The sequence below is a fragment of the Leptinotarsa decemlineata genome, unplaced genomic scaffold, assembly GCF_025532065.1.
Source record: "Leptinotarsa decemlineata unplaced genomic scaffold, Ldec_3_MD MMD2_tig00026282_RagTag_RagTag, whole genome shotgun sequence".
Lineage (NCBI taxonomy): Eukaryota > Metazoa > Arthropoda > Insecta > Coleoptera > Chrysomelidae > Leptinotarsa > Leptinotarsa decemlineata.
The window spans coordinates 4,688,944-4,715,040 of NW_027412668.1; the positions used below are offsets into that span (position 1 = coordinate 4,688,944).

A 26,097-nucleotide genomic window follows, 5' to 3' on the forward strand; every position below is an offset into this window, starting at 1 on the left:
TATTCACGATAAAAGTTCAATGAATCATAAAAACAGTATCAAAATTTACATGGAACGGCAAATCTAACTTTATTCAAATTGAATCGCACGTTGAAAGGTACGTCCTCGTTAACCTCGCACAGGCTTCGACATTTAAAATCACATTTGCAATTCAAACTTTTTCTAGAAAGGTTATTAAAGATAAGAGGAGTTATAAAAGCTGTATGCTGGGGGATTGAGAGTTTAAAAACATTATTTTCTAATTTTTTCCAAGTCATGTTATTTTACAGAGTCCACTTTGTAATTTTGTAGGAAAACTGATTGGTCTGACATTTTTTGATAGTGTTGATCACTAATGTAATCTGTTTTGTTTTTGATTATTTCTTGATGGGGGTTTTCAATAATATTATGATGTTTTTGTGTTTTTACGTTATCAAGATTGACTTTCCTGAATAAACTATCATTAAAAAATATATTCTTTCTATATTCCCTAAAAGTTTGATCAAATTAAAATACAACAATTTGTCTTGGAAATTTATTTCGCTTCGAAATTACGTTTTCGAAGTTTTTTGCTAGGGAAGTTCAATTAAAAAGTGTATCCCAATGAGAAATCAAGTCATGAATAAAATATTGAGAGTTCTATTTGGCATAACATGAATCACTCAGTATATACCCATAGAATCCTACCTTTTTCAATATAAACTGTTCTTATTCAATTTAAAAATTTAATAACTTTGATAGGCCACGTTTCTACTGGGTACCCTGTACCCTGTATAATGAAAACTATTTCAAAAAGCCCTATACAACATTTATACAAAACGTTTTTTACTACAGCTGACTTTATATTGCCAAAACTTTTTTTCAATTATAAGAACGCCCATTTTTTGAGTATCTACTTTAAATTTATCATCGAAATTGAATAATGCTAGTTATTTTTTGACATTTATTAAACATCCCATGAGAGTCAATGGATATTTTTGATCATATATTTATATTGATACTCTACTTCTCCTGATGTATATCTGAAAATCAAATATCAGGGACACATCAGGGTTTTTCTACAACTCGATTCAAAACTATTTTGCTCATGAATTTCAACCAAATGCTCTGATTTAAGCTGAAATGCCAATGACAAAGGTGAGTTTGTTTTATTTTTGAAGTTCTATTATTTGCGGTTCTCATCTTTCGGCTATGCAACCCTTTGTACTCTGAATTAAGGTAATACGCTAAAGGAGTTGCCTACTTCGCCCAATACAAGGCGCTCAAAATCGAATCCCGTTTGTTATGAGAATGTGACGTTCCTAAATAAAGGTTACCTCATAGACGTTGAATTTACGCTAAGCCCCGCCTCTTTTCGCATCATTATACATCAGCATTGACTTCCAGTATTCATGACCTCGAATCAAAATTGTTTGAATTGATCAAAGGTATACAAGACAAAATAGCAGAAATAGCTGAGACAGGCACTGAATATGGTGGCTCCGATAGTGAAACCCGTAAGTAGGCTTTGAAATTTTTGTTTCCAACCTAGATATTCAAGTGGTAATTCTATTTTAGGATGTTCCCTACAATGGAGAGATTCCTGGGGGCCTACAACCTGGACGAATGTGCAGGATTCAAGGAGTAACGCACCCTGAGGCAGATAGGTATGAGTTTTTTACAAATGTTTTATTATTGATTAATATTTCATGAACTCATCACCCAAAATAATCAGTCTTGTCATGATAATTATTTCATGATTGCTATATAATTATTGTATCACGGCCGACCGTTCATTACTAAATTTGCTTGACTATTTTTGTTTACATAAAGGATTTGATAAATTCCTACCTACTTCTATATGAATCGAGGACCTGTTACTATTTAGAAAAGCGTTATTAAATAAATATAGTTTAATAAATATAGGTAGTTTGAAACAACTAAAAAACACGCTTTTAAAGAACATCGAACTAAAAAGTTAAAAATCTTTTTTTTAAAAAGGCTTAAAACCATAACGAACGAAAAATACTAGTATTATTGTGAAAAAAGCGACGGACGCCTGATATACAAAAAATATGACATAAAGCGCCCACGTTTTTTTCACAATAATACTAGTATTTTTCGTTCGTTATGGTTTTAAGCTTATTTAAAAAAAAGGTTTTTAACTTTTTAGTTCGATGTACTTTAAAAGCGTTTTTTTTAGTTTTTTTAAACTATATTTATTTTTCACTTTTCAGTCCGATTTATTGTCAATTTTTTTTTTTTAATTTCTAGTCACTAGTATTATAAATCTTTAACAGACGGCGGACGAATGTAAAATTCCTCTCAAACAACATAATAAAGTTTGAAGTCTCAAATTCTATAGTAATACTGAAATGCAGTAAGCCTCCAACAGAGGGCGGACAGTTGTAAAATTTGTTTCGAAGTAAAGAAAAAATTTGCAGTAATAATTTCAAAAAACAATTCAGTCTTGATGTTTTGATTTGAAGTTTCATTCAAAGTATTAATGGACTAAAAATATTTTTTCAGTGAATAATATTATTTTTCAAATCAATCTTTTGATTTGATATGTATGTCAAGCACCTTAATTCTAATTTTTCGATTTTTTTAATATTTGAGTAATTTAATTTTTTAGATGTACAATTTACGATAAAGTTTTCATTGTTGAAATCCATATTCTGGTTTTTGCTTTCAAATAATCGAATTAGAATTCAAAATGTATCTTCCGTTTCGTTCAAAACTTTTTTCTGTACTGAATCACGGGTAATTGTAAATATTTAAATATTTCGTCCGTAGAAAAAAAATGTCGCTAACACTTATATTTCTGAAATTTTTTTTTATTTTACTTTTATTTTGAACAACCTATCAAGAAGGTTATGTATAGCGGCATCTGCCCGCGAATAGCTCAATCAATAATTGATAGTAACGTACAGCGCCATCTGCCCGCAAACAGATCAAGCAATAATTGATAGTTACGTACAGCGCCATCTGCCCGCGAATAGATCAAACAATAATGCCGATAATTCTGACAATATAGATCCCGAGCTTGAGAGTTACAAACAAACATACATACATGTGAAGCTAATGTAAAGCGTGTAAAAAACATGAAAAATACTAGTATTTTTCGTTCGTTATTGTTTTAAGCTTATTTAAAAAAACAATTTTTAACTTTTTAGTTCGATGTTCTTTAAAAGCGTGTTTTTTAGTTTTTCAAACTAATTTATTATTCATTTTTTTGTTTTGTATGCTATAAAAGCTTATTTTGTAGACTTTTTAAACTAGATTTATTTAAGCTATATTTATTTTATCATTGATATTTTCTGATTCCGGAGAGGGAGCCTGAAAATCAACTACCAAGCTGTAAAGTGTCCTACCAACATGTAAAGTGAGTTCGAATTATATTAAGGAGGTTACGTACAGCGCCATCTGCCCGCGAATAGATCATGCAATAATGTCGATATATCAAAGAGGTTATGTACCGCGCCATTTGTCCGCGAATAGATTAAACGATAATGTCCATATATCAAGGAGGTTACGTACAGCGCCATCTGCTCGCGAATAGATCAAGCAATAATGTTGATAATTCTGTCAAATACAGATCCCGAGCTTGAGAGTTACAAGCAAACAAACAAACATACATACTGGTGAAGCTAATAAAAGCGTGTTAATTATTAATAAAAAATTTCAGCATCAGGAAACAATATTCAATTTGTATATGGAAGATATTTTATTTCACTTCAAAAATAATTGTTGTTTTATTATTGAAAATTGAGATTTGTCCATTTTGGACAAATTTCATTCTTCGTACTTGTCCTAAGAAACAAATATTCCTATAGAAGTGAAAAAAACCTAATTACCTAGATTCATCTGAAAAATACACCACTACTTTGATAAACCACTTAATTATAAAACTTTTTATTTTTATTTTTAGAACCACCAGATGATTTTAAAATGTCTTTTTTGATACCTATTTTCAAATCTACTCAAATTCTTTTTTAAAACATAAAATATTATTCATGACTTCCTATTCTATTTGATAGTGAAATTTAATAAAATGCAATATGAATTTTGAGAGGGGGAAGTACTTGTAAAAGCCTTTGAATCAATACATCACAATGATTTTTTATGCAGTCTGGGAAGACTAAATCTGTCTAATTTATTGTCCACAGAACGAAATCTTGTTGACAAAGCTACGAAGAATAGTTTTAAAATACAAACATTGAAATTTACTAAAGAACCTAACCATGTAGGTGCATATTTAAAATCACAGGAACGTGGACAGGATTCAATTTATGAAGATACGTATTCCAAAAACACTTTATTGTGAGATTTTCACTAAATTGTTTTACAAAAACGCAACACGTGTTTCGCCATACAATGGCTTCATCTGGCGTGTCTTTCAACTAATTCTACACATTCAATACTAAATATATATATAGTTTATGGAGTACCTGAAATCAAAGTACCTGTAAACGAAGTACCTGAATTTTAAGTAGCTGATATTTTACCTGAGTTTCTAACGAATTAAATTACCTGCACTTATGTTCCATTTTCACATTTGAAAAAATATATTCAGTAACGGAGAGTTATTGAGTTCTAATTGATCATTCAGTAAATTACCCGAATTCCTGAATCTATTGATTTCTAAACATTCTAGATGATTAAGTTTCAAACTCTTCTCTTCTAAATGTAACACCTCGTACTCATGATTGAACTCGTGTCCTTCTGCTAAAAGATGGTTTGCAAATGTGGAATTGGTCTTTCTATTTACAAAACTACTCCTATGTTCTTTAATTCGTTGGAAAAATGTTCTTCCTGTTTGCCCAATATATAGTTTTGGACAGGAGCCACAAGTCAGCTTATATACTCCTGATCTATCCGACACCAAAGTTTTGTCCTTATTGTTTTTAATAAATTTACTTAGGTTATTATTCGTTCTATAAGCTACGTTTACGCCTTCTTTCTTCAAAAGTTACAGTACGAGGTGTTACATTCAGAAGAGAATAGTTTGAAACTTAATCATCTAGAATGTTTAGAAATCAATAGATTCAGGAATTCGGGTAATTTACTGAATGATCAATTAGAACTCAATAACTCTCCGTTACTGAATATATTTTTTCAAATGTGAAAATGGAACATAAGTGCAGGTAATTTAATTCGTTAGAAACTCAGGTAAAATATCAGCTACTTAAAATTCAGGTACTTTGATTTCAGGTACTCCATAAACTATATATATATATATTTAGTATTGAATGTGTAAAATTAGTTGAAAGACACGCCAGATGAAGCCATTGTATGGCGAAACACGTGTTGCGTTTTTGTAAAACAATTTAGTGAAAATCTCACAATAAAGTGTTTTTGGAATACGTTAGTTATGGATTTTCATCAAGTATCGGCCGATTCCATCATATATTTATGAAGATTTCGTAAAATTGTGAAAATTCAATATGTCGGGAACTGTACCTTCCCAAATGAGCCACTAGTTTAGCTGTGTCTGACTACGCATTTTATGACCCTTTTCCCTGTTCCAACCACGATTTTATAACGATATTTCAGTCTAAGAGTATGTTCCTAGAGAATGACTTTTGCCCAAGTCACCCTTTTATGAATATCGTCTTGAAGGATGGCAGCAGGTCACAACTTATAAATGTGATTGTAATAGACAACCAATAGATGCATCTCTGAACAAGCAGAGTTTCATTTCAAAGATTTAAATTGAAGGATATGCAAGATTAGTTCCAAAGTAAATACAGTCCACTCAAATCCATTCTAGTTAATATACAATATATTATGATAGGGACTCCTCACAAAATGAAATTATTGTCGAGGATGAAGATCACTGAAGTGTACATATTTTTAGATTTTCGTTAAGAAAGTTCTAGAACTAAAATGCCCCACAATCATATGATACGAATATTAGGTATGAAAAATTATGCACAAAATCTCAAAATACAAATAAGTTGAGATATAATACAGTCCATATTTCAAAATAATCACTCTCAAGGATTCGCTTGATTTACTTTTATACATCTAGATTTCGGAATTCTTAGAGTCTCACCAAATGTACTCGATTATTTTAGTACTTAAAATACCCACTTAAGATATTCCCAGTAGGTACTAGTATTATTCCACATATGGGAGTACATTATAAGTAATTAGAAATAATTGAGGTAAGTCCCACAAAAACCTCTTTTAATGTGCTTCGTATCTAAATTACTGAATACTTTAAATACTTTAAGTACTGCAAACTCGGGGGCTAATACGACAGAATTCGTTACTCTTCTAAAGTACTAATAATGTGTTTTAGGTTCAACATAAATTTTCAAGTTGGTCCAAACGATAGTCCACGTGACGATACAGCTTTGCATTTATCCGTCCGATTGAATCAGGGTTACATTGCACGAAATTCGTACAAAGATGGCGGATGGGGTGATGAACAGGGAGATGGAGACCTCCCCATAGGCCATGCCCAGTCTTGGGAGATCATTGTCCTGACTGACAACAAGGATTACAAGGTAAATGTATAAGTTTTCTGAACATTTCACGTCTTGTGCAACCCTACTTGTATACTTATTTTTTGTGCTATACGTGAAACTAATTCTTCGTTGAAATCAAGCAGTGCAGTGGATGACGTTCCAAGCAATTACAGAACTGTCACGTATGGAGTACTGCAAGGGTCAGTCCTGAGACCAGTGATCTTTAATCTGTACATAAAGAGTTTAATTTTAGTACCAAGAATTGAATAACCTAATGGGCTTTTTGCATTTCCTCCCATCTTCTTCATAACACCCATTTCAACAATCTTATTTTCTGTACTAGTCTGCTGGTACAGGTCCTTGCTGATATATGTCATGTTCTTCTGGAGATAATTTGGGTTATCCATACATTATTTGCTGTGATCCATTGCCTTACATTTACATAAAATATGATGAGCAACTTCTATCAGAAACAGTTTACTGACTTGTATACAGTGTGACCAGTAAAGTCCTCATCAAATGGGATTTTTTTATTGAAAGCTATATTCAAAATTTCACTAGTTCGGACTTCCATTGTCTATTATATAAAATGATTTGAAATCCCTGAAACAAGTAAAAAAGAATAATTAAAAAAGAATAGTTGAAAATAACAATTATATTAAGCAACAATAAACCTGAAATGAAATGATAGTGAAATAACCTACAAGTAAAAATATAATAATTGAATGAATAAAAATTAAAGGAATGCAATTTTTTAATTATTCTTTTTTACTTGTTTTAGGGATTTCAAATCATTTTATATAATAGACAATGGAAGTCCGAACTAGTGAAATTCATCACGAAACATTGTCAATCACCTTCAAACAAACCTATATTCAAAATTTAACTTTGGCATCAATTCAGCCAAGATGAAAAATAACCCAAAAAAATTTAGTCATTCGCATTATCTATAAAATTTTAATAAAAAAACCAAAGTGTATTTTTCAACAAAATCAACTGTCTTAATTACAAAACAATTTGACACTATTAGGTTGAAATTTTTTTTTAATAATGTTTATCTGTATTACTTTTAGACACAAACTACCTTTTCAAAAATAGACATTTCCCGAAGATACTTTATACAGAGTCAAAAACACTGTGATCAATTACCAAATAGCCCTGTTTCGATTTTGATAGAAAAACACATATTTAATATGGTGCCACTGTAAAGAAAACGCGTCTGGATAAAGCGTTGTCAAATCTAAAGAGTTATATGTAGATTTCCCTGAGTATTGTTGCAATCATCCCCTGAAACAAATAACGCGCCGCTCGCCGGTGGTCGTCAATAGACTGTGACTTGATCAAGATGGCGCTCAACTTGACTGGCGCTTCGCGATTGTTCTAGATGCCGCGTTGCTTCGAGAAACTTCCAGGGACTTCCCTAGCGGCTTCCAGACACTTCCATTACGTTATATAAACACTACCAACACGCAGATCAAGAATTTTACATGAACGTGCTGTACAAAGTGATCTAGATATTTGACGATAGATATTTGGTGTCGGAAATGGAATAATTTAATGAAAATATTCTGTTTTATGGTAAAAACAAGGAGTCTCGATTACGACGGGACGGGAAAACTCATTTAATTGATATTTACATTTTATTCTTTTTTTTGTTGTCATCGGCATCAAATGCATTGGTCATTAGCCTCGTATCCTAGGTAGGCAATGTTAATAACTCCACGAGCCACCAAGGGAGCATTATAGCTATTCGCAGTCCTTCAGCCATGTTACGTCGCAGAATCATCCCAATTTCAGCTAGATAAATTTTCTCGAAAAAAAATGTGGTCGAGGCTGGGATCAAACTCGCGACCTTCCGATAGTGAATCGGGCGCGCTACCACTGCGCCAATTCACCACTTTCATCACTGTTATATTTATTCTTGTTTCTTGAGATTAATAAAGATTATTGCTATTATTATTTTTTAACGTAGTATGCGCTGGTCAGGCCCTATCCCCCGAAGCCCCGATACATTCGGGAGGGCGCACCAGCATTATCAACCAACCATAAGTGATCATTGGGTCAGAGAGTCATGTGCCCTGAGCAAGCGCAGTGACCTAAGAACTTAGCCTGCGCGGCTAAGGTTTCTGCCTTAGTGCGGCAGGCCGGTATGATTTTAAGATTCGAGAGTAGAGAAGACATCATTCCACCAAGGACTTCAATAATCAAAACAACCACTTTGACAGAGTGGTCTGATTAGAGTCTGGGAATTCGAAGAGAAAATCTCGATATTTTATCCGTTTTTCCTCCTTTTTTCGGACGATATTCGTCCCGCCAAGAGCTGAAAACTCCACGACAAATATCGTCTTGTTCTGGTGGTCGAGAAGGACTACATCAGGCTTATTAGCTTGTATGAGGCTGAGGGTGAGGAACGAATAGTTCCAATAAATTCGGTACTTCTCGTTCCCCACAACGGATTCAATATCCCCCGAATCGTAGGTCCAACAGCGGTATCTCGTCAACACCGTAAGAGTGCCTTAGGATAATATAGCACTCTTAGGGCCACGTTATGTCGATGGATATAGGCCGAGACCGCATATGCTGAACATGCTGATAGCAAGTGCATTAGGGTCACGGGCGCCTCGCGGCAGGCCCTGTATCTCTATACCCAGCATACGACTGCGGTAGACTAAGATATTGAAGACACAAGTCAGGCGCTTTGATAAGCCAAGGTCTCCAATGTTATTGAAGAAGATCCCATACATTGGCTTAACATTGTGTTTTGGCAGAAGTGAAGTGGTCTTTGCGGCTTTTATATGAACTTTCTGCTGAACGGGTTCCAACTCGGTGACAGAGTCCTGGTCACCTCGTTCAGTGTCGAAAACTAAACCTAGTTCATCAGCTGCTCGGGCAGCTGCCCCAAAGAGAAATGTTCCAATTCCTGCTCTTCAATGCAGAGAAGGGAATCCGAACTCCTGATAACTTTACAGGCTATATCCAGTACCATTCTGTCATGTAGACACTCCAATCTCAAAAGTCCACGGCCTCCCTGTTGTCGGTGGAAGTACAACCGTGGAACGGAGGATTTGGGATGCAAACTCCTTCAATAGAGATGCATCATTTTTCGGGTCTTTACGTCGAGTTGATACAGCTCCTCCTGAGTCCACTTCACTACTTCAAACGAGTAGAGTAAGATTGGAACGGCAAGCATATTTGTTGCAGCAACTTTGTTATTCCTTTACAGTTCCGATGGCCAGATCTGTCGAAGTTTGTGCTGATACTTGCCGCGGAAAAAGTTATTCACTGCTGTTACCTCTTCTGAGTGGCGTTGTTCCACCCCGAGGTAAGTATACGTCTCTCCGGCATCCAAATGGCGTAGGATGCTTCCATCCACGAGCTGCACATCCTCTCCGTAGTCCCCGCATCGTCTTCTTTTAAGATGGACCATTGCACATTTGTCTATCCCGAATTTTATACCGATAGCATGCGTGTACTCTTCCACCACCCTCAAGGACTGATGGAGATCCTTCTCTCCAGAGGCATAAAGTTTAAGATCATCCATATAAAACAAATGGGTGACCTTGTGCCTCCGGTTTCCGGAGGTGCCACAGTTATACCCTCGAGTATTATTAATATTATTATTATTATTCATCATTATCACTATTGTTATTATATTTTTAATAACTTTTTCAATGTAGAAATTATCAATATTATTTTCTGAAATGTAGGTCGCCGTAAACGGTCAACACTTCTGTGAATTCCCCCATCGCATCCCATTCAGTGAAGTTACCCACCTCCTCATAGACGGAGATGTATCCATCACCCTGATTTCATGGGAAGGAATAACGGGTGTGGGTGGAACTGAGAGTGCTTCCAGAGCATCGCAGCTGAACGCCGAAGGCCCTCAAGGTGCTCCACAGCAGTTCGGAGGTCCTCAAGGTTATGGCGGTCCGCCTCAAGGATACGGACCCCCGCAGGGGTACGGAGCTCCTCCACAAGGATACGGAGGATACGGCCCCCCGCAACAGGGATATGGGCCTCCATTGCCACCAGGGGTGAGATGAAGTGTACTTCAATATAGTTGGAATGCGAGGTCTGTTCAGAAATGAGGTGAATGTTCAAATTTCTCGGGCTACGTACAATCGATTGAAGATTTTTTTATGTTGTTACTGTTGGTGAGAGGCAGAGAAATGTTTACAAGTGGTACAAACTTTTCATAAAAGGTTGAGAAGATGTGAATGACGACGCTCGCCCTGGACGCCCCAGCATATCAAATCTAATCAAAATATGCTTTGTGGTCAGAAGATTTGCATCTTATTGATGAAGTCCAAGAAATACAATGTAGATATAGAAAAAGTTCTAAAAAGTATAAATGTAGACATAAAAAAAGTACAAACTGTTTATTGTTCTGGATATAATTGTATACAGGGTGTTAATTAAGAATGTACCATAAATTTAACAGACGATTTTTTAGGTAATTTTAAGACGAAATGTTCATATAAACATGAGTCCGCAAATACTTCGTTCTTAAGATACAGGGTGTTGAAATTAAAAAAAAAGTTATTCCTAAATATCTTGAATATCCTTTACCTAATTTTGTTGTAATTTAATTCCTAACATTAAGGAGCGAATTTCGCCTGAACGTGATTCAATTTATTAGGTCCAGTGGCGTCTCGAGCGGGATTTGAACGAATATTTTTTACTTAAAAATGTACGCCACTGACTTTTGGTCAGTTTTTATTATTTCTATTGATTAAGCAATTAGAAATACAACTTTTTTGTCTCTTTAATTTTTTTCGTATCATGCTTAGTTTTTAAGAAAATAAAGTCGACCTAATTGCATATCGCTGGACCTCACAAGGACTAATATGGGGAATTAAATGTTTCTTTTGGAAATTATTGTTTTTTAAAATTGTTCATTACTAATTATGTAACAATAACAACAAATATCAAATAACAAACATCTAGACTAACGAATTGCACTAAATTAAGTGGCCTCCATCGGCTTCAATACAACCGTCTAGCCGCCGCATCATTGAATTTCGCACTCTTCTGAAAATACCATAAATAATAATCAAGGGTTGCCTTGGAAAACGATTGCAGCATTTAATAAACAACTTGACAGTTGTTGTCAACTTTATAACCTTTTAATTTATAATTGTTATGAAAAGTGTGTTTAGTGGTTATTTTTTGAACCATTTTTGTAAAACATGGTTCAATTTACTAACAGTGAAATGACAGATATGCATTTCTGTTATGGAATGGCTCACGGAAACTCGAATGCTGCAAGACGCATTTTCCATGAAAGATTTCCTCAGCGTGTAGTGTCTAATAGAAGAACGTTTGTACGTCTCCATGCACGAGACGAAGAAGAAATCCAGGTTTCCTAAGTCGAATGTTGTTCACAGATGAAGCTTGTTTTTCTCGCAATTCATTTATTAACTTCAACAACAATCACATTTGGGCCGAAAACAATCCACACGCCTTGATAGAAAATGATTTTCAAGAACAGTTTTCTTTTAATATTTGGGTTGAAATTGTCGGTGACCATCTCATTGGGCCTCACTTCCTTCCACCTAGACTTGATGGAGAAGAATACCGAAGGTTTTTAGAATTTGTTTTACCTGGACTTTTAGAAGCAATTCCAGTCATGGAAAGACTCCGTATGTGGTACATGCACGATGGTGCTCCACTACACTTTAGTGTAGTGGCACGGCATTTTTGGATGAAAATAATCATAATCGCTGGTTTGGGAGCAGGCCCACACTAATGGCCACCTCGCTCGCCCGAAATGAATCCCTAAGATTATTTTCTCAGGGGACACCTTAAAGCGTTGGTATACAAAACTGCTATTCAAAGTGAAGAGGATTTACGAAATAAAATCATCAATTCATGTGGCATAATGAAATTCAATGATGCGGCGGCTAGACGGTTATATTGAAGCCGAAGGAGGCCATTTCCAACACTTAATTTGGTGCAATTCGTCAGTCTAGATTCTAGAAGTTAATATTATTTAATATTTGCTGTTATTGTTACATAATTAGTAGTGAAAAATTGAAAAATATTTATTTCCAAAAGAAACATTTAATTCCCTATATTATTCCTTGTGAGGTCCAGGGATATGCAATTAGGTCGACTTTTTTTTATTAAAAACTAGGCAAGATACGAAAAAAATTCAAGAGACAAAAAAGTTGTATTTCTAATTGCTCAATCCAAAAAATAATAAAAATTGCACAAAAGTGGATGGCGTACATTTTTAAGTAAAAAAGATTCGTTCAAATCCCGCTCGAGACGCCACTGGACTCAATAAATTGAATCACGTTCGGGCTAAATTAGCTCCTAAATGTTATAAATACCATTGCCAAATTACAACAAAATTAGGTAAAGGATATTTAAGATATTTACGAATAACTTTTTTTAGTTTTAATTTTTACACCCTGTATCTTGAGAACGGAGGATGTGCGGACCCATGTTTATATGAACATTTCGTATTAAAGTTACCTAAAGAATTGTCTGTTAAATTTATGGTACATACTTAATTAACACCCTGTATATGAATAAGTCAAACAAATCATGAAATTATGAAAACACAAAAATTTATTGGCGCTCCGGGGCGACTTCATTGATTTCAGTGGCGCATTTACTTTTTCAGCTGCAGGAAAACCCGGAAAAACCTGCAGCATTACATCACCTGAAGATCTTGATTTGCCAATGCCCTCTCTTTCATAAAATGAAATGTAGGGTGTCTCCAGAGGCTCCAATAAATTCAAGACATCGCCAGAATATTTCGTTACAAAAATGTATAAATGTAAATATAAAAAAAGTTCTAAAAATGTATAGCTAACACCACCATGTATAAAGCGACAGTACAAAGAATTAATTGTTAATTTATTGTTGAAAGGATTCGCTAATATACTATTCCAAACTATAATAGGGTCTATCAACAAGTAGGTTCTTCACCGCCTTTTTTAAATGAAAGTTGCTTAGATTTGCAGATCTCATTTCTAATGGTAAATGATTGAACAACTTACCACCATTATAGTATATGGAATCCTTGATTAAATTCAAAGTTGGGATGGGAAGTCTAAAGGTATAATTGCTATTATGAGTAGCATAAGAAGTAGAAGCAAAGTTGAACTTCGATTTATGTTTATAAATAGGGCAAACCGTCTCTAGGATGAAAAGTGCGATGACTGATAAAATTGTATTGGCAGTGAACAAGTTCCTGCACGATACTCTGGGTTTGACTTTACAGAGACATCTAAGTGCCCTCTACTGTAATATCAACAGAAGAGAGAAGGGATGAGTTTCATGCTTCCCAAAAAGGTATTCCATAACATAGTCGAGATTCAACAAGTGCATGGTAAATGGAGTTTTTTCGTTAATTTTGGGCATGGAGCGTGTAGTAGCAGAATTCTCAACCACCATATTCACCAGATTTAGCCCCTTGCGACTTTTTCACAAGATTGAAGATACCCATGAAAGGACATACCAAAAAGTGCATATCAGAACTGCGTCGAGGATTAAAAAAAACGCTGTTACAAGTGTATTCTATCTGAGGGGTATTACTTTGGAGGGGACAAAATTAGAAATTGATGAATAAATATTTTTTTAGAAAAATGAAAATTCACCTTATTTTTTTAACAGATCTTGTATAGTTCGAACCTAAAATTTCGATCAGTGTGAGATAAACCACAACGTACTGAATGTTTAATATTTTCATCACAAAGGAAAAATTACATCTTTGAACTGCATGTAACACCTGAGTGGAACATTTAATTGCCAATTTAATTCAAGGGAATTCAATTTGTCCTGAAAAAAAAACATTTTGATGATTTGATCTACACAATCTCGATTCGAAATGTTATTCACAAACATCAAAAATGTATAATTCACAAAAAAAGCTTCGTGCAACCGTATTTTTTTCAGAAAAATAGTAACTTTTATAATTCTTCACTTGAGTAATAATGTCCAGTTTCAGTTCAATGGTTTCTATATTTTTCAACTGGGCACCATTTTCAACTAAAAAAATTTCTTTCTATCGCAGATTTTTCAGCTCAGGGCAATGATTCACGTTCTATTTCTATGAGATCATTGGAAAAAGAAGTCAGGATATACCAAACAACAAATTTTTAAATGTTATAACTCCCAGCAAACACAATTATGTAAAATTGACATGATTGTTACATAACTGATAATACGTGTTATGTAACTATGTTACGTAAAACTTACATCGCTGTTATAGCGAAATTTCCGCCACAAATACAACCTGATTTTCACGTAACATTAATGTCATTATTTTACATATATTTTATAAAATTTCAGTGAGTAAATATAAACAAGTATAACACTCGCTCGCAGAAAAACTTGGAATCATTAACTGGAAAAAGCATTCTTCAAAAACTAAAACTTCCTAACCAAACTCTGCCTCCACAGTTTCTTTTGTAAAAAATACTCATCAACAAAAACACAAATCTCAACGTATCAAACTCTAGCCTCTCCCACAGAACTTCACACAGACCAATATATAACTTGAAAACTCAGAGAGATTCTCATTTCTCAAAAAGTCAAGTCCGTCTGGTCGTTACAACCTGAAAACACAGCGAACGTAATATTGAAGTAACAACTTTACGTAGGAGTTAATTGAAACCTAATATACCATATTGACGTAAGTTATTACGTATTAGCTACGACATATTCACATAAATTATTTATGTAAATATGTGGTAAAAGTATCTTTGAAATGTAATGAAGTATTTACATAAATGTATTTTACATAAACATGTTCCGTTAATTTTATGTCATTATTTACGTAAATGTAACAAGTGTGTTTTGTGGGTCTGATTGCATTTAAAATCTCTTCAATAATAATAACAAATTTTCAAATAATGTGAACGAATAACATCAATCTAGTCACATTTTGATATGCATCATTGGCCAAATATTTTTTTATGTAATATTTAAAATTTGATGAGGGTCAATTACAAATTATATAACAGTTTGGCTGCATAGGCGGACAAAAAAAAATCTGTTGTGTTTGTTCTCCTGACGAATACACGTCGTAAGTGTAAGGGAGCTCTGCTCCATCCTATTTAAACTCAAGAAATCAATCGGATATTATATTATAAAGCTTCAGGCTGTTCTACTTCATCTTCCCAACTTTTTTTTGGGAGCTTTCCACATTGGTTGTTGAATGATGGAGAAATAGAAACTCACGAAGCTTTTTTTCCCTAAAAAGGGCATCTTCTTAATTCATTGGAACAGTTTCATACGTAATTATGAGATCAGATCGTAGTTCTGTGACCTCCAATAATAATAATATAATTAATATTCTTTAGGCTCAACCAGAATCTGGTTTCGATAGTTTCCTGGAAAGCGCACAATCGATGTTAGCAGGAGCCATCAAAAGCGGTGCTGCTGAAAAACTACTAGGTGGGATATTGGGTGGGGGTTCTCAACCCCAACAAGGTTATGCCCACCAAAATGCGGTAAGTACCCCATTCAAATCCTTAAGCAGATGAATAGCTTGGTATCATTGCGAACAGAGCTTCTATCATGAACAGTATGACAAAAAAAAAAATTTTTCAATATATTTTGCAAATTCACTTCTGAATTTGTCGTTGTTCAAGTAATTTGAAATATAATTCAACGGTTCAAAAGAAAAACATGTCGACGAAGAATAAGAATATTAATTAAAAGTTAATGAATATTGTTTATGAGGCTTGTCACGATGCTTTTCCATTTTCGTCTGCATTTATTTGTATGTACAGTTAATGTCACTCACATCATTTGCTACTAGTGTTTTCGTTAATACTAACTGCCTATTTTTGCCTAGTGTCGTCACATATCACACCATACACAGTGCATTGTGTTTTCTTCATTTCGCCTGTATTCATTTTATTGATTATCAACAAAAATAAATGTAAAATAATATTGATAGATACACGAGGTCTGTTAAAAATGAGGGGGATTTTTATTTGTCTCAAAAAATATTCATTTATTCATCATTTCTATTTTGTCCCCTTCAAAGTCCCCTTATTCAGGCAAACTCGCCATCACAGACTACAGAAACAAGTTACAACAATCAGTATTCTGTGCTCGCCATACAGACAGAATACAAGGCAGACAGATCACCCAGTCAACCAGAGTACACCAAATTGTCACGTGGTGTGCTGTCACTCAGCGGTGAACCAATCGGAGTGTACCAAATTGTCACGCAGCTTACCAGCTAATCAGAGCACACTCTTCTGCATCTCAGAACATCGTGGCGGGAGATTTGAATTTTCTGTGGACATAAAAATTCAAACAGACGACCAGGCGTATCCCTTGACGAGACAGACCACCCAGTCACGTGATGCGCTTTTCTCAACCTGTCATTTTTTCCGGCTTTCCACACCTTTGTGATGTCTCAGCACCCGTGAGGAATTAAAAAAGATCGGAGAATTGAACGCTGATCATAGGCGTGGTAGACTATGTCCTCAGACTCGACACCAACGTGAGATATTGGAAGTAATTGTGAAATAATGATAGTGATAATCTGATATCATCGGTTTGTACCTCGAGCTCTATAATTTGACCCCTTGTTCCAGCGTTTTTTTCCAATTCTTGAAGCAGTTCTGATATGCACTTAATGTTATATCCATGAGCTCTCTCGGCGATTCAATTTTTATCTCCTCAATTGTCGCAAAACGCCGTCCTTTCATGGGTTTCTTTAATCTTGGGAACAGGAAAAGTCGCAGGGGGTCAAATCTGGTAAATACGGTGGCTGAGGCATGATTAGGGTGTTGTTTTTGACCAAGAAATTATGATCAAGCAATGACAAGTGAACAAATGACGCGTAACTTCAAGGTGATAGTCTATATTGACCGTACGGCCATGTGGCAAGAACTGCTGATGCACTACGCCACGGTCATCAAAGAAAACGGTGAGCAAAGCCTTGATATCTGATCAAATTCGACGTGCTTGGCTCTCCTGGGATCTTTCATTGGAACGATTGGATAACGATAACCATATACCCATGATTCGTCAGCAGTTATGACCCTTTTAAGTAAATCTGGATCGCCGCTGACGTCATTCAAAAATTCCTGAGTGATGCTCATGCGACGGTTTTTTTGTCAAAATTCAGCAATTTTGGAAAGAACTTCGCTGCCAATTGCATGAAATGAGTCAACCGATATGTCGACATCCTCCTAAATTCCTCTAATAGCGATTCGACGATTCTCCATAACAATTATGTTCATTTTCATCTGTTGTTGATGTGCTGAGGCGTCCAGGGCGAGCGTAAATATTTTTCTGACTCAGAGTACAGTCACCGTATGCCACTGTCATCATCTCAAGTGTTTCTGAGTACTAAATTCCATTTTTACATGAAATTTGTTGCTAATCCTTTCATTAATTTTTTTCGATAGCAGAAAATCTACAAACACGTAAAATACTAACTTTCATGCCTCTCACTAACAAACTAAACAGCTGAAACGGTGAACATATGTTCGAAACGGGAGAACCAACATAGAAAAAATATAAAAAATGCTAATCGATTGTACGTAGCCCGCGAAATTTGAAAATTCACCTTATTTTTTGGACAGACCTCATATATACATATTTAAGATAATCAAGAGTTTTGTAATTTTATAGAAATTCAAAACTATAACGTCAAAAAATGGAATGTATGTTTATTACTTCCAATGATGAAGTTATTTACACTTCTTGAATTACATTCTTCTTTTGCTATCAAAATCTAAGCACACGATAATTTCTATTCAATAGGTTTGTTTTGGTTCTGTATTTCGAAGTGTTATTGAACCGTCCCGGTTGTCTTTCTGACAAGGTATAAACAAAGATTGAAGGTTAGATACCTCTACTCTGGTACAACGATCATTGGACTTCTGAGTTAATTTAAAGCCAAGAGTGAAAAAGTTAAGCAAATATATAATTAAAGTGTAATGTTTTTGAAAAAATGAGAGTAACAGGAATTAACTAAGACGTTATTTCCGGTTATCCAAAATTAAATTGAAAATATATTGTTCTCTCTTTGTAATCTTATACTAATGAGTTTGAGAAAAACATGCCAAGAATAAATTTTTGGAATCGTAAAAGATGTGATAATAATAATGATTATTATTATTGCTACATACATTTCACGTCTATCTGTTATGGTATAAGAATAATGTTGATATATAATTTTGTCTTATTTACAGGTCGCAACTCTCCGAGTTTCTTTGTTTTACCGGAGTCAGTATTGTAGATAAAATACCAAATGAAACACCAACTAAAATACTGATATAAATGAGATTAAGAAAACGTTACAACAAAATCCACAACGCAAATGAAAAATGTTATTAGTGCGCAAGAGCAAACTCGAAGTTCTAAACAGTCCCTACTCAAATGTACGAACTAATAATTATCGTTCTGGAATAGTTCCGAATCGGTTCGGAGAAAACCAAAATACTTTGTGAACGATACTAGAACGATTCTAACTGAACCAAAACACATTTTAAAAACTGCGCATGATCGAACTATACAAAATTGTGAACCAAAACAAACCTAATATAGAACCATCACTATACTTTAAAATTATTGATTTTATTCATATTGAGGTAGATGTAGCTCTCATTTGAAGGGTGGAGGTAATGGTAAATAACTACCAAACTGTACATAAGTTGTAGATAATATATTGGGCAAAATAATTCCTGTACATAACAAGGGGCATTCAGCAGGGATGGTATCTGGTCAATGTTCATAATGATCTCTGCTTTCTAAAATGCATCGAAATAACTAAAAATCTCACATCATTATTTGTTCCAATCAATTCGGATTTTAACACACGTTGGATATCTGAGAAATTTTTCTATCATGTTAACCGGAAAGGAATCAGTGTAAAGCATATAGTTAGGGTTTTCCAACTTTTGAACATTGATAATTGATGACGGTAATATTGTTGAAGCTACGTCTCTCCTCAATAGGAAGACTAAACAGATTGCCTCTGGTTTGGATTCGTGGCCTGAAAGGCAATGAAGCTGCTGACTCTCTTGCAAAGGAGGATGCTGCAAGCAGCTTCATCGGACCGGAACCTGTCATTGGCATCGCTTTAGGCTTGAACACCTGGATGGCAAAAAGATTTATGGACTTCTGGCAGAATCTTCCAAGATCGGCTCACTCCAAGGCGTTTATTCACCCTTCGAAGCCTGATACCAGACAGTTGTTGGACTACAGTAGGGATGAACTACGATGTCTAACAGGCCTTCTTACAGGTCACTGTCATTTGACTCATCATATGCAGAGACTAGAGCTGTCGGAAGACAGTGTGTGTCGCCATCATTGGAAAGTCATGAAACAGCACAGCATGCCCCTCTGGGGTCCGAATCAGGTTTTTAGAGTTCGGCAGAGCCGTACTCTTACCATCTGACCTGAAAGACCACTTACCATACAAACTCATCAGCTTCGTTAAGAAGCTGGGTTTATTTGGTCGAGTGTTAATAGGTGTGAGCCACAGTAAACCCTTGCGGGTTGCGGTGGACGGTCGAATAGACCCACTCACTTTAGACCTAACTAACGTAACGTACATCGGTCAAATCAGTTGTCATTTATTAAGTCTTTTTGGCTAAATCACTATGGACGAACATATAATTCATCAACAGGAGCAAATAATAAAATTGTTTTATCGAAACAGGTTTAGCGTTCGGGCAACGTACCACGCGGCGCTTCGCCCATTTTATGGTCGCCATACTTAGAATACTGTTCGGAATGTTGTGGATTATTTTGAGACTACTGGTCGACCAATATCCGTACGTCGATGAAACGGAAGCTTTGCCGAAAACATCGCCGTTGTCTGTGATGGTGTGCAGGAGAATCCGAGGCAGTCTATTTCGCGTCGCTCACAAACACTCGGCCTTTCGCAGACCACAACTTGGCGAATTTTGCGTCGTGACGCAGATAACGACTTGTGTTTGGTGAATGGGCTGGAGCAGTTGGCAACTGACCCTAACTTTCATCAAAAAATCATCTTCAGCGATGAGGCCAATTTCTGAGAGAGGAAACAATAGAAAAGAAAAGGTTGGTAAAACCTGGAATGGAAAATAAAACGATAGAAAACAATTGTTGAATGATTCATCAGTTCCTAAAGGGCAATTCAGTAATATATACCACTCAGTGTAGTTGTTTTTCGGGTTTGAAGGCAGTCAAAATTTGGAATTTCTTCCTGACGTTTCGCTAGCGCGAGCGGCTAACTTCTTGAGAGGTTATTCATCCTGAGTTACGAATAATAATTTCCAGGCCCAACAAACAAATTAATCTACACTAACTTATATCTGTAACGAATCTGAAGCCGCCCCTGACCAGTATGCCGGCCTGAATCATGTAACAAACACATGACATCACTGCAAAGGAATGCAGTCGGCAACCGCCGGTGAAACTCTAGCTGAGTACCGAACCGACTACAGATTTCTAGAAAGAACCGTTACAATATATAAACCCGGCTTCCCGACCCAAGAGGGCAGTTCAAAAAGTGAATCGGGCGGCTAAACAAGAAATTCCCGACCCAAGAGGGCAGTTCAAAAAGTGAATCGGGCGGCTAAACAAGAAATTCAAATAGTGGAAATAAGTTAAGCGTGAGTTGCTAAGTGTTGAAAATAAATTAGTTTGTGATTAGTGAAATATTGTTGGAAATTAATTTGTTTAAGACAGTCAATTCATTAATTTGTTGCATATTGAATGTGAATCGTAATGTTTGCACAGGCACCGATCTCAGGGCCATTTAAAGATTATACTGCAGTGGCCGAGAACTTTATTCAATGAAGGGCTATGGAACCATTAAGATCATCGTTGACAATTCAAAAAAAGATGAACAATGGACGAATTAGGTCTTTTAAAACTGTTCACATTATGAAAAGAGAAATGAAAATTTCTATGTTTTTTACCACTTTTATTTGTAACTAACGTTACTGCAGTTTCGTCCTATATGGACATTCTCAGTGGTTTAAGAATGTTCATATAGGACGAAACTGCAGTAACGTTAGTTACAAATAAAAGTGGTAAAAACATAGATGATCTCCTACCACGTCGTAACGGCTACATCCATCAATTTACTTTTCACATTAGTCTTGAAATGGGGTTTTGAATATGCGAGTACATTCTAATTATCTAACCCTCTTATGGTGCACTTGATGCTTTCATCTGCCACACATAGACTATTAGTCGCTAGTAACTTTGAGATTGTTTGTCAATACTGGGCAAAATTAGACACTTGAGGTATTGGAAAACTAGTAGTGAAGACCCAAACTATTCAAAACTGTCTAAGAATTATATTATTTAGAAATACGGCATCTATCCTGATCTACCTCAAGATCTCGATCCGAACCGCCAACAACAGACAACTCAAAACACTTCCAAATCAGGACCTGTCGAGAGCCTTTTATCTGGTTTACTCTCCGGAGGCAATACTCAACAACAAAGAGGTCCGCAAGGGACCCAGCAGCCTTACCAACAACAAGGAACTCAACAAGCCCATCAGGGTATCGATCTAGGATCTGTACTGTCAGGTCTTCTAGGTGGAAACCAACAATCTAATACAAACCAGCCACAACCCGGTGCAGTACCACCACGATATGGTGCCCCCCAGCAAAACATACCACCAAATCAGCAGTCTCAGGGCCCTGATATAGGTACCTTCTTATCAGGTTTACTTTCGAGTGGCAATCAGAACCCGGGACAGGTACCAACATCACAACAAAATGTACCCGGCAAACAGCAGTCCCAAGGTGTTGACATAGGATCCCTACTCACAGGTTTGTTATCAGGTGGCAACCAACAATCTGGACAAGCTCCTTCCCCAGGAAGTAAAACATCTGCACCCCTGCAACAACAAAATGTTCCAGGAACTCAACAGTCCCAAGGAGTGGACTTTAGTTCCTTGCTTTCTGGTTTATTGTCGGGTGGGAATCAACAAGGACACCCTGGGCAAGGACCGCCTGGACAAGGACCGCCCGGACAAGGACCGCCCGGACAAGTACCGCCTGGACAATTACCACCTGGGCAAGTACCTCCGGGTCACGTACTGCCGCAACAACATGCCCAGGGCATTGACGTGGGTTCTTTACTGAGTAATTTACTATCCAGTAATACCCACCAGAGTCCTCAAGGGCAGGGCACCCAGACACAGGCTGCTGGAAACCAGCAGCCTCATAACATCGATGTTGGTTGAGCCTTACTTACAGGATTGTCTGGTATGCTTTCGACTGTTCAAACCAGGCCTATACAGGAAACTGGAAAGAATGGGGGAGGGCCACAGCCTCAGGCTCCTAGTCAACCGTCTCAGGGTTTCGATTTCAACTCTCTTTTGTCTGGAATATTGTCTGGAGGACAAGGTAATCAAACACAAGGAGGATATCAACCAGCACCGACAGGAGGATATCAACCAGCACCGACAGGAGGGTATAATCAGCCACAAGGAGGAGGGTACCAACAACCACAAACAGGAGGTTACCAACAGCCACCAATGGAAGGATATCAACAGCCGCAAACAGGTGGGTATCAACAGCCACAACCGGGAGGATATCAACATCCTCAAGCAGGTGGTAATCCATTACCTCCACAAACCGGTGGTGCTTCTTTGACTCAAACTGGAGGTACGCCTTTGCCACAAACTGGTAGTACTTCTTTGCCTCAAGCTGATGGCTCTCCTTTGCCTCAAGCTGGTGGTCCTCCTTCTCCTCCAATGGGTGGTTCTCCTTTGCCCCAAACTGGTGGTCCTCAGCAACCACAAGGTGGTACTGCACAATCATCGCAAGGTGGTACCGCCCAGAAAGATACTCCGAATTCGGCTCGACCTGCTAGCAAGCAAATGTATGATGATGTAAGCGATCAGTTGGCTCAAGTCATAGCTGCAGAAGGAGGTGGTTCCCAAAGGCAAAATGTTGGACAATCTCACCAAGCGCATGGGAATGAGGTAGGCGATTTTTCCTAAGTTGTCAAGATTGGGTAATATTCGAAACACAATGCACTGGTTTTTAGAATAAGTTTTGCTGCATGTTTTGTCGGTGAAGGGTTTTTGGGCCTTAAACACCAATGGGCGCATACGATATTATATTAATGATAAGGTGATGGTGATTATCCAAAATTGATGTGTTTTGGATATATGCTGATTGTTTGCTGACTAAAAAATTAATTGAAAATGATCTGCTATGCTATATAAAATGCTTAATAATTTAGGAGAAAATTAAAATAAGTATTGGAGGAAATCCAAGAGTCTCTTGGAGTCTCTTCCATAAAATACTCTTGAAATTACTTCATTGGGGAACTCAGAAAAAGTTATGTTGAGATATTTCAATACTGTTACCTAGTTGCAGAAGTATGACATGGATAATCAAATAAAGTATTCAAATATTGATAATAATGTATAAGTTGTATTATAGAGAGTATATTTTTTAACAGATTCACTCGAGGCATTCAACATTGATTGTTGTTAGGATAAACTTCAGTTTTTCAAAATGTTTCCCATTTTTGTTTTCTACGAATAAAATTTTGTGATATTTGAAGTTCTTCTTGAATGGAAACAATATTTTTCTGAAAGAAAACTTGCTATAAAGTAAAAATATTTAGTCTACAATTTTTTTTCAGTACCTAATTGAAATATTTACATTTTTTTAATCTAACTGAGACTTCTTATAGCAATACGGCCAATATCCTCATCCTCCCCAGCAAGAACAGAAGGGGCCTTTAGAGAATCTTCTGTCTGGTTTTCTTGGTGGAGGTGCCCAGCAATCTCATCAAGTAAGTACCAATTGGATTTCAAGAATGTGCTCATGATATGTACTATGGTACTGCATATATACAATATTTGTATAGTCATTATTGGAAAAGCTCAATTCCGGCCACCTTTTTCATTGAGACCATATTACCTTCACATGGAACAATTTTTATGACAAAAATAGGTTATATTATACACGAATTATCTCTTCAAATAATGTATATTATCAGAACTTATCTCCGATCCACGTAGGAGCCAGTTTCTTTTGTTGATTTCATTAAAATCAATCCTATTTTGAATGTTCAAATTTACGTCCAACAACTTATTTTTCTGTCTCTTATTTTTCAGCAGCCACCACAGTTCGGTGGTGGTGAATCTATTGGAGGATTAGGAAGTATGAGTGGTCTATTGCAGAACTTTGCTGGGAATATCCTTCATCCCAAAGTATGACCTTGTATTAAAATAGGATAATCACAATTCTAATCTTCTGTATTTCAGGATGGGAACCAACGTCAAAATTATTAAACTGGTGCTTCCACAAAATATTAGAGCTGCTTTGATTTTTTATTTATAATTTTATTTTGAGTAGGTAGGTATTTAGGTAAGACAGCACACAGAGGTATATATCAAGTGAATTTTCTGACAGTTCTATTTTTGTGCAACTTTGAGAAGCCGGTAAATATGTTATTACATTAAATTTTGTAGAAAGCAACTGTCCAATTTATTTTTATTAGATCCAATCAGGGTCAATTATTACGAACCTCCTGAGATTAGATTTTTTTTAACAGTTGTCACATTTTGTATTCTCGAATTATTTTATGGTGCTGCTAGTAAGAATTGAATTTATCTTTAATATTGATTTGATGCTCTCTGACTTGGGCCTTACATATTTATATTTTTTTATTAGTTTTTGTGCTTGCTACTTTAAGAATATCTTAGGTAGGTTTATATATTATTTTCAACACAACTTGTCGCCTTCCAATGTCCATAGTTCAAAAATGTTATGCCTTATTATGCTCGAATGCAGGTCATTCGCCACTTTGAGGAACTATAATATAAGTTACTGTAAAGTGTATTATTATTATAACTAACTTATTTACGAATGATTTATATTTTGTTAATGTACTGCTGAGATTTTAAAAAGTTACACCATTAAACAGGGAAAACAATCTAGTCTTTCTATGCTATAATAAATAAATATGGAGTAACACGTCATTCAACCTGCAATAAATGTGGCCATTGTTTGTGAGAATGAAGTTTGCCTACGCTTGCCTTTCATTCGTGCCATAAATCATTCATATGAGTAACGGCCATTTTTCCAAAGTACAATATCATACTGAAGTTTCAAACTTTCATGGCCGGAAATTAAATTCGAATTTTGGTTATCCGTACTGGCTAGTTGTGTTCCCATAGAAAGATTAACTCTGAACGTTTTATCCTTCCTCGTTGGTAGACTCGTTAATGAGATGATCTCTCCATTGAAACACGGCTACCCAGCCCAGAAAACCAATGAGTTTACCAAGGAGGAGGTCGCCACGCATTGCTGCCAATCACCTCTGAAGATGCCCTTCATTGTTATGGACAAAACGTTTAGAGTGAATCTCTCCTTTGGAACACGGATACTGGGCCCGGATAACCAACATTAGAATACGAGGTATTTTAGATAGATAGATAGTTCTTTATTTCCAACAGGTATAAGTACACCCAATAACAGGAAATGTATAAACTGGATAAATGTATAATATAAAAAAAGAAAATGTTTCAAAAATGTTACATATTGTTAAGTAAATATCATAAACTGCGAATCGAATGTTCGTAGCCCGCGAAATTTGAACATTCATCTTAGTTTTTGAACAGACCTACCAACTCATGTAACTGCTAATTACTTTGCAACAGTTGAATTGCTTTTCGAAAGTAAACCAGTGTTGTATTGAGAATTGA

General features: G+C 36.0%; 1 protein-coding gene across 3 annotated transcripts; it reads left to right on the forward strand.

The window, feature by feature from the left end:
- The first annotated feature begins 1,305 nt into the window (after positions 1–1,305).
- On the forward strand, positions 1,306–25,325 carry LOC111514559 (uncharacterized). Of its 3 annotated transcripts, XM_074179664.1 has the most exons (8): positions 1,316–1,475; positions 1,537–1,625; positions 6,266–6,473; positions 10,142–10,468; positions 15,752–15,901; positions 24,078–24,179; positions 24,505–24,600; positions 24,655–25,325. In XM_074179664.1, the coding sequence occupies exons 1-8, from the start codon at positions 1,452–1,454 to the stop codon at positions 24,679–24,681; spliced, it is 1,023 nt and encodes a 340-aa protein (XP_074035765.1). In that variant the 5' UTR covers positions 1,316–1,451; the 3' UTR covers positions 24,682–25,325. The 3 variants fall into 3 exon arrangements, with proteins under 3 accessions (XP_074035764.1, XP_074035765.1, XP_023026585.2); XM_074179663.1 differs by lacking the exons at positions 24,078–24,179; positions 24,505–24,600; positions 24,655–25,325 and adding an exon at positions 21,724–22,753 and having other exon boundaries at positions 1,306–1,475; XM_023170817.2 differs by lacking the exons at positions 1,316–1,475; positions 1,537–1,625; positions 6,266–6,473; positions 10,142–10,468; positions 15,752–15,901 and adding an exon at positions 22,497–23,355.
- Positions 25,326–26,097: the final 772 nt, after the last annotated feature.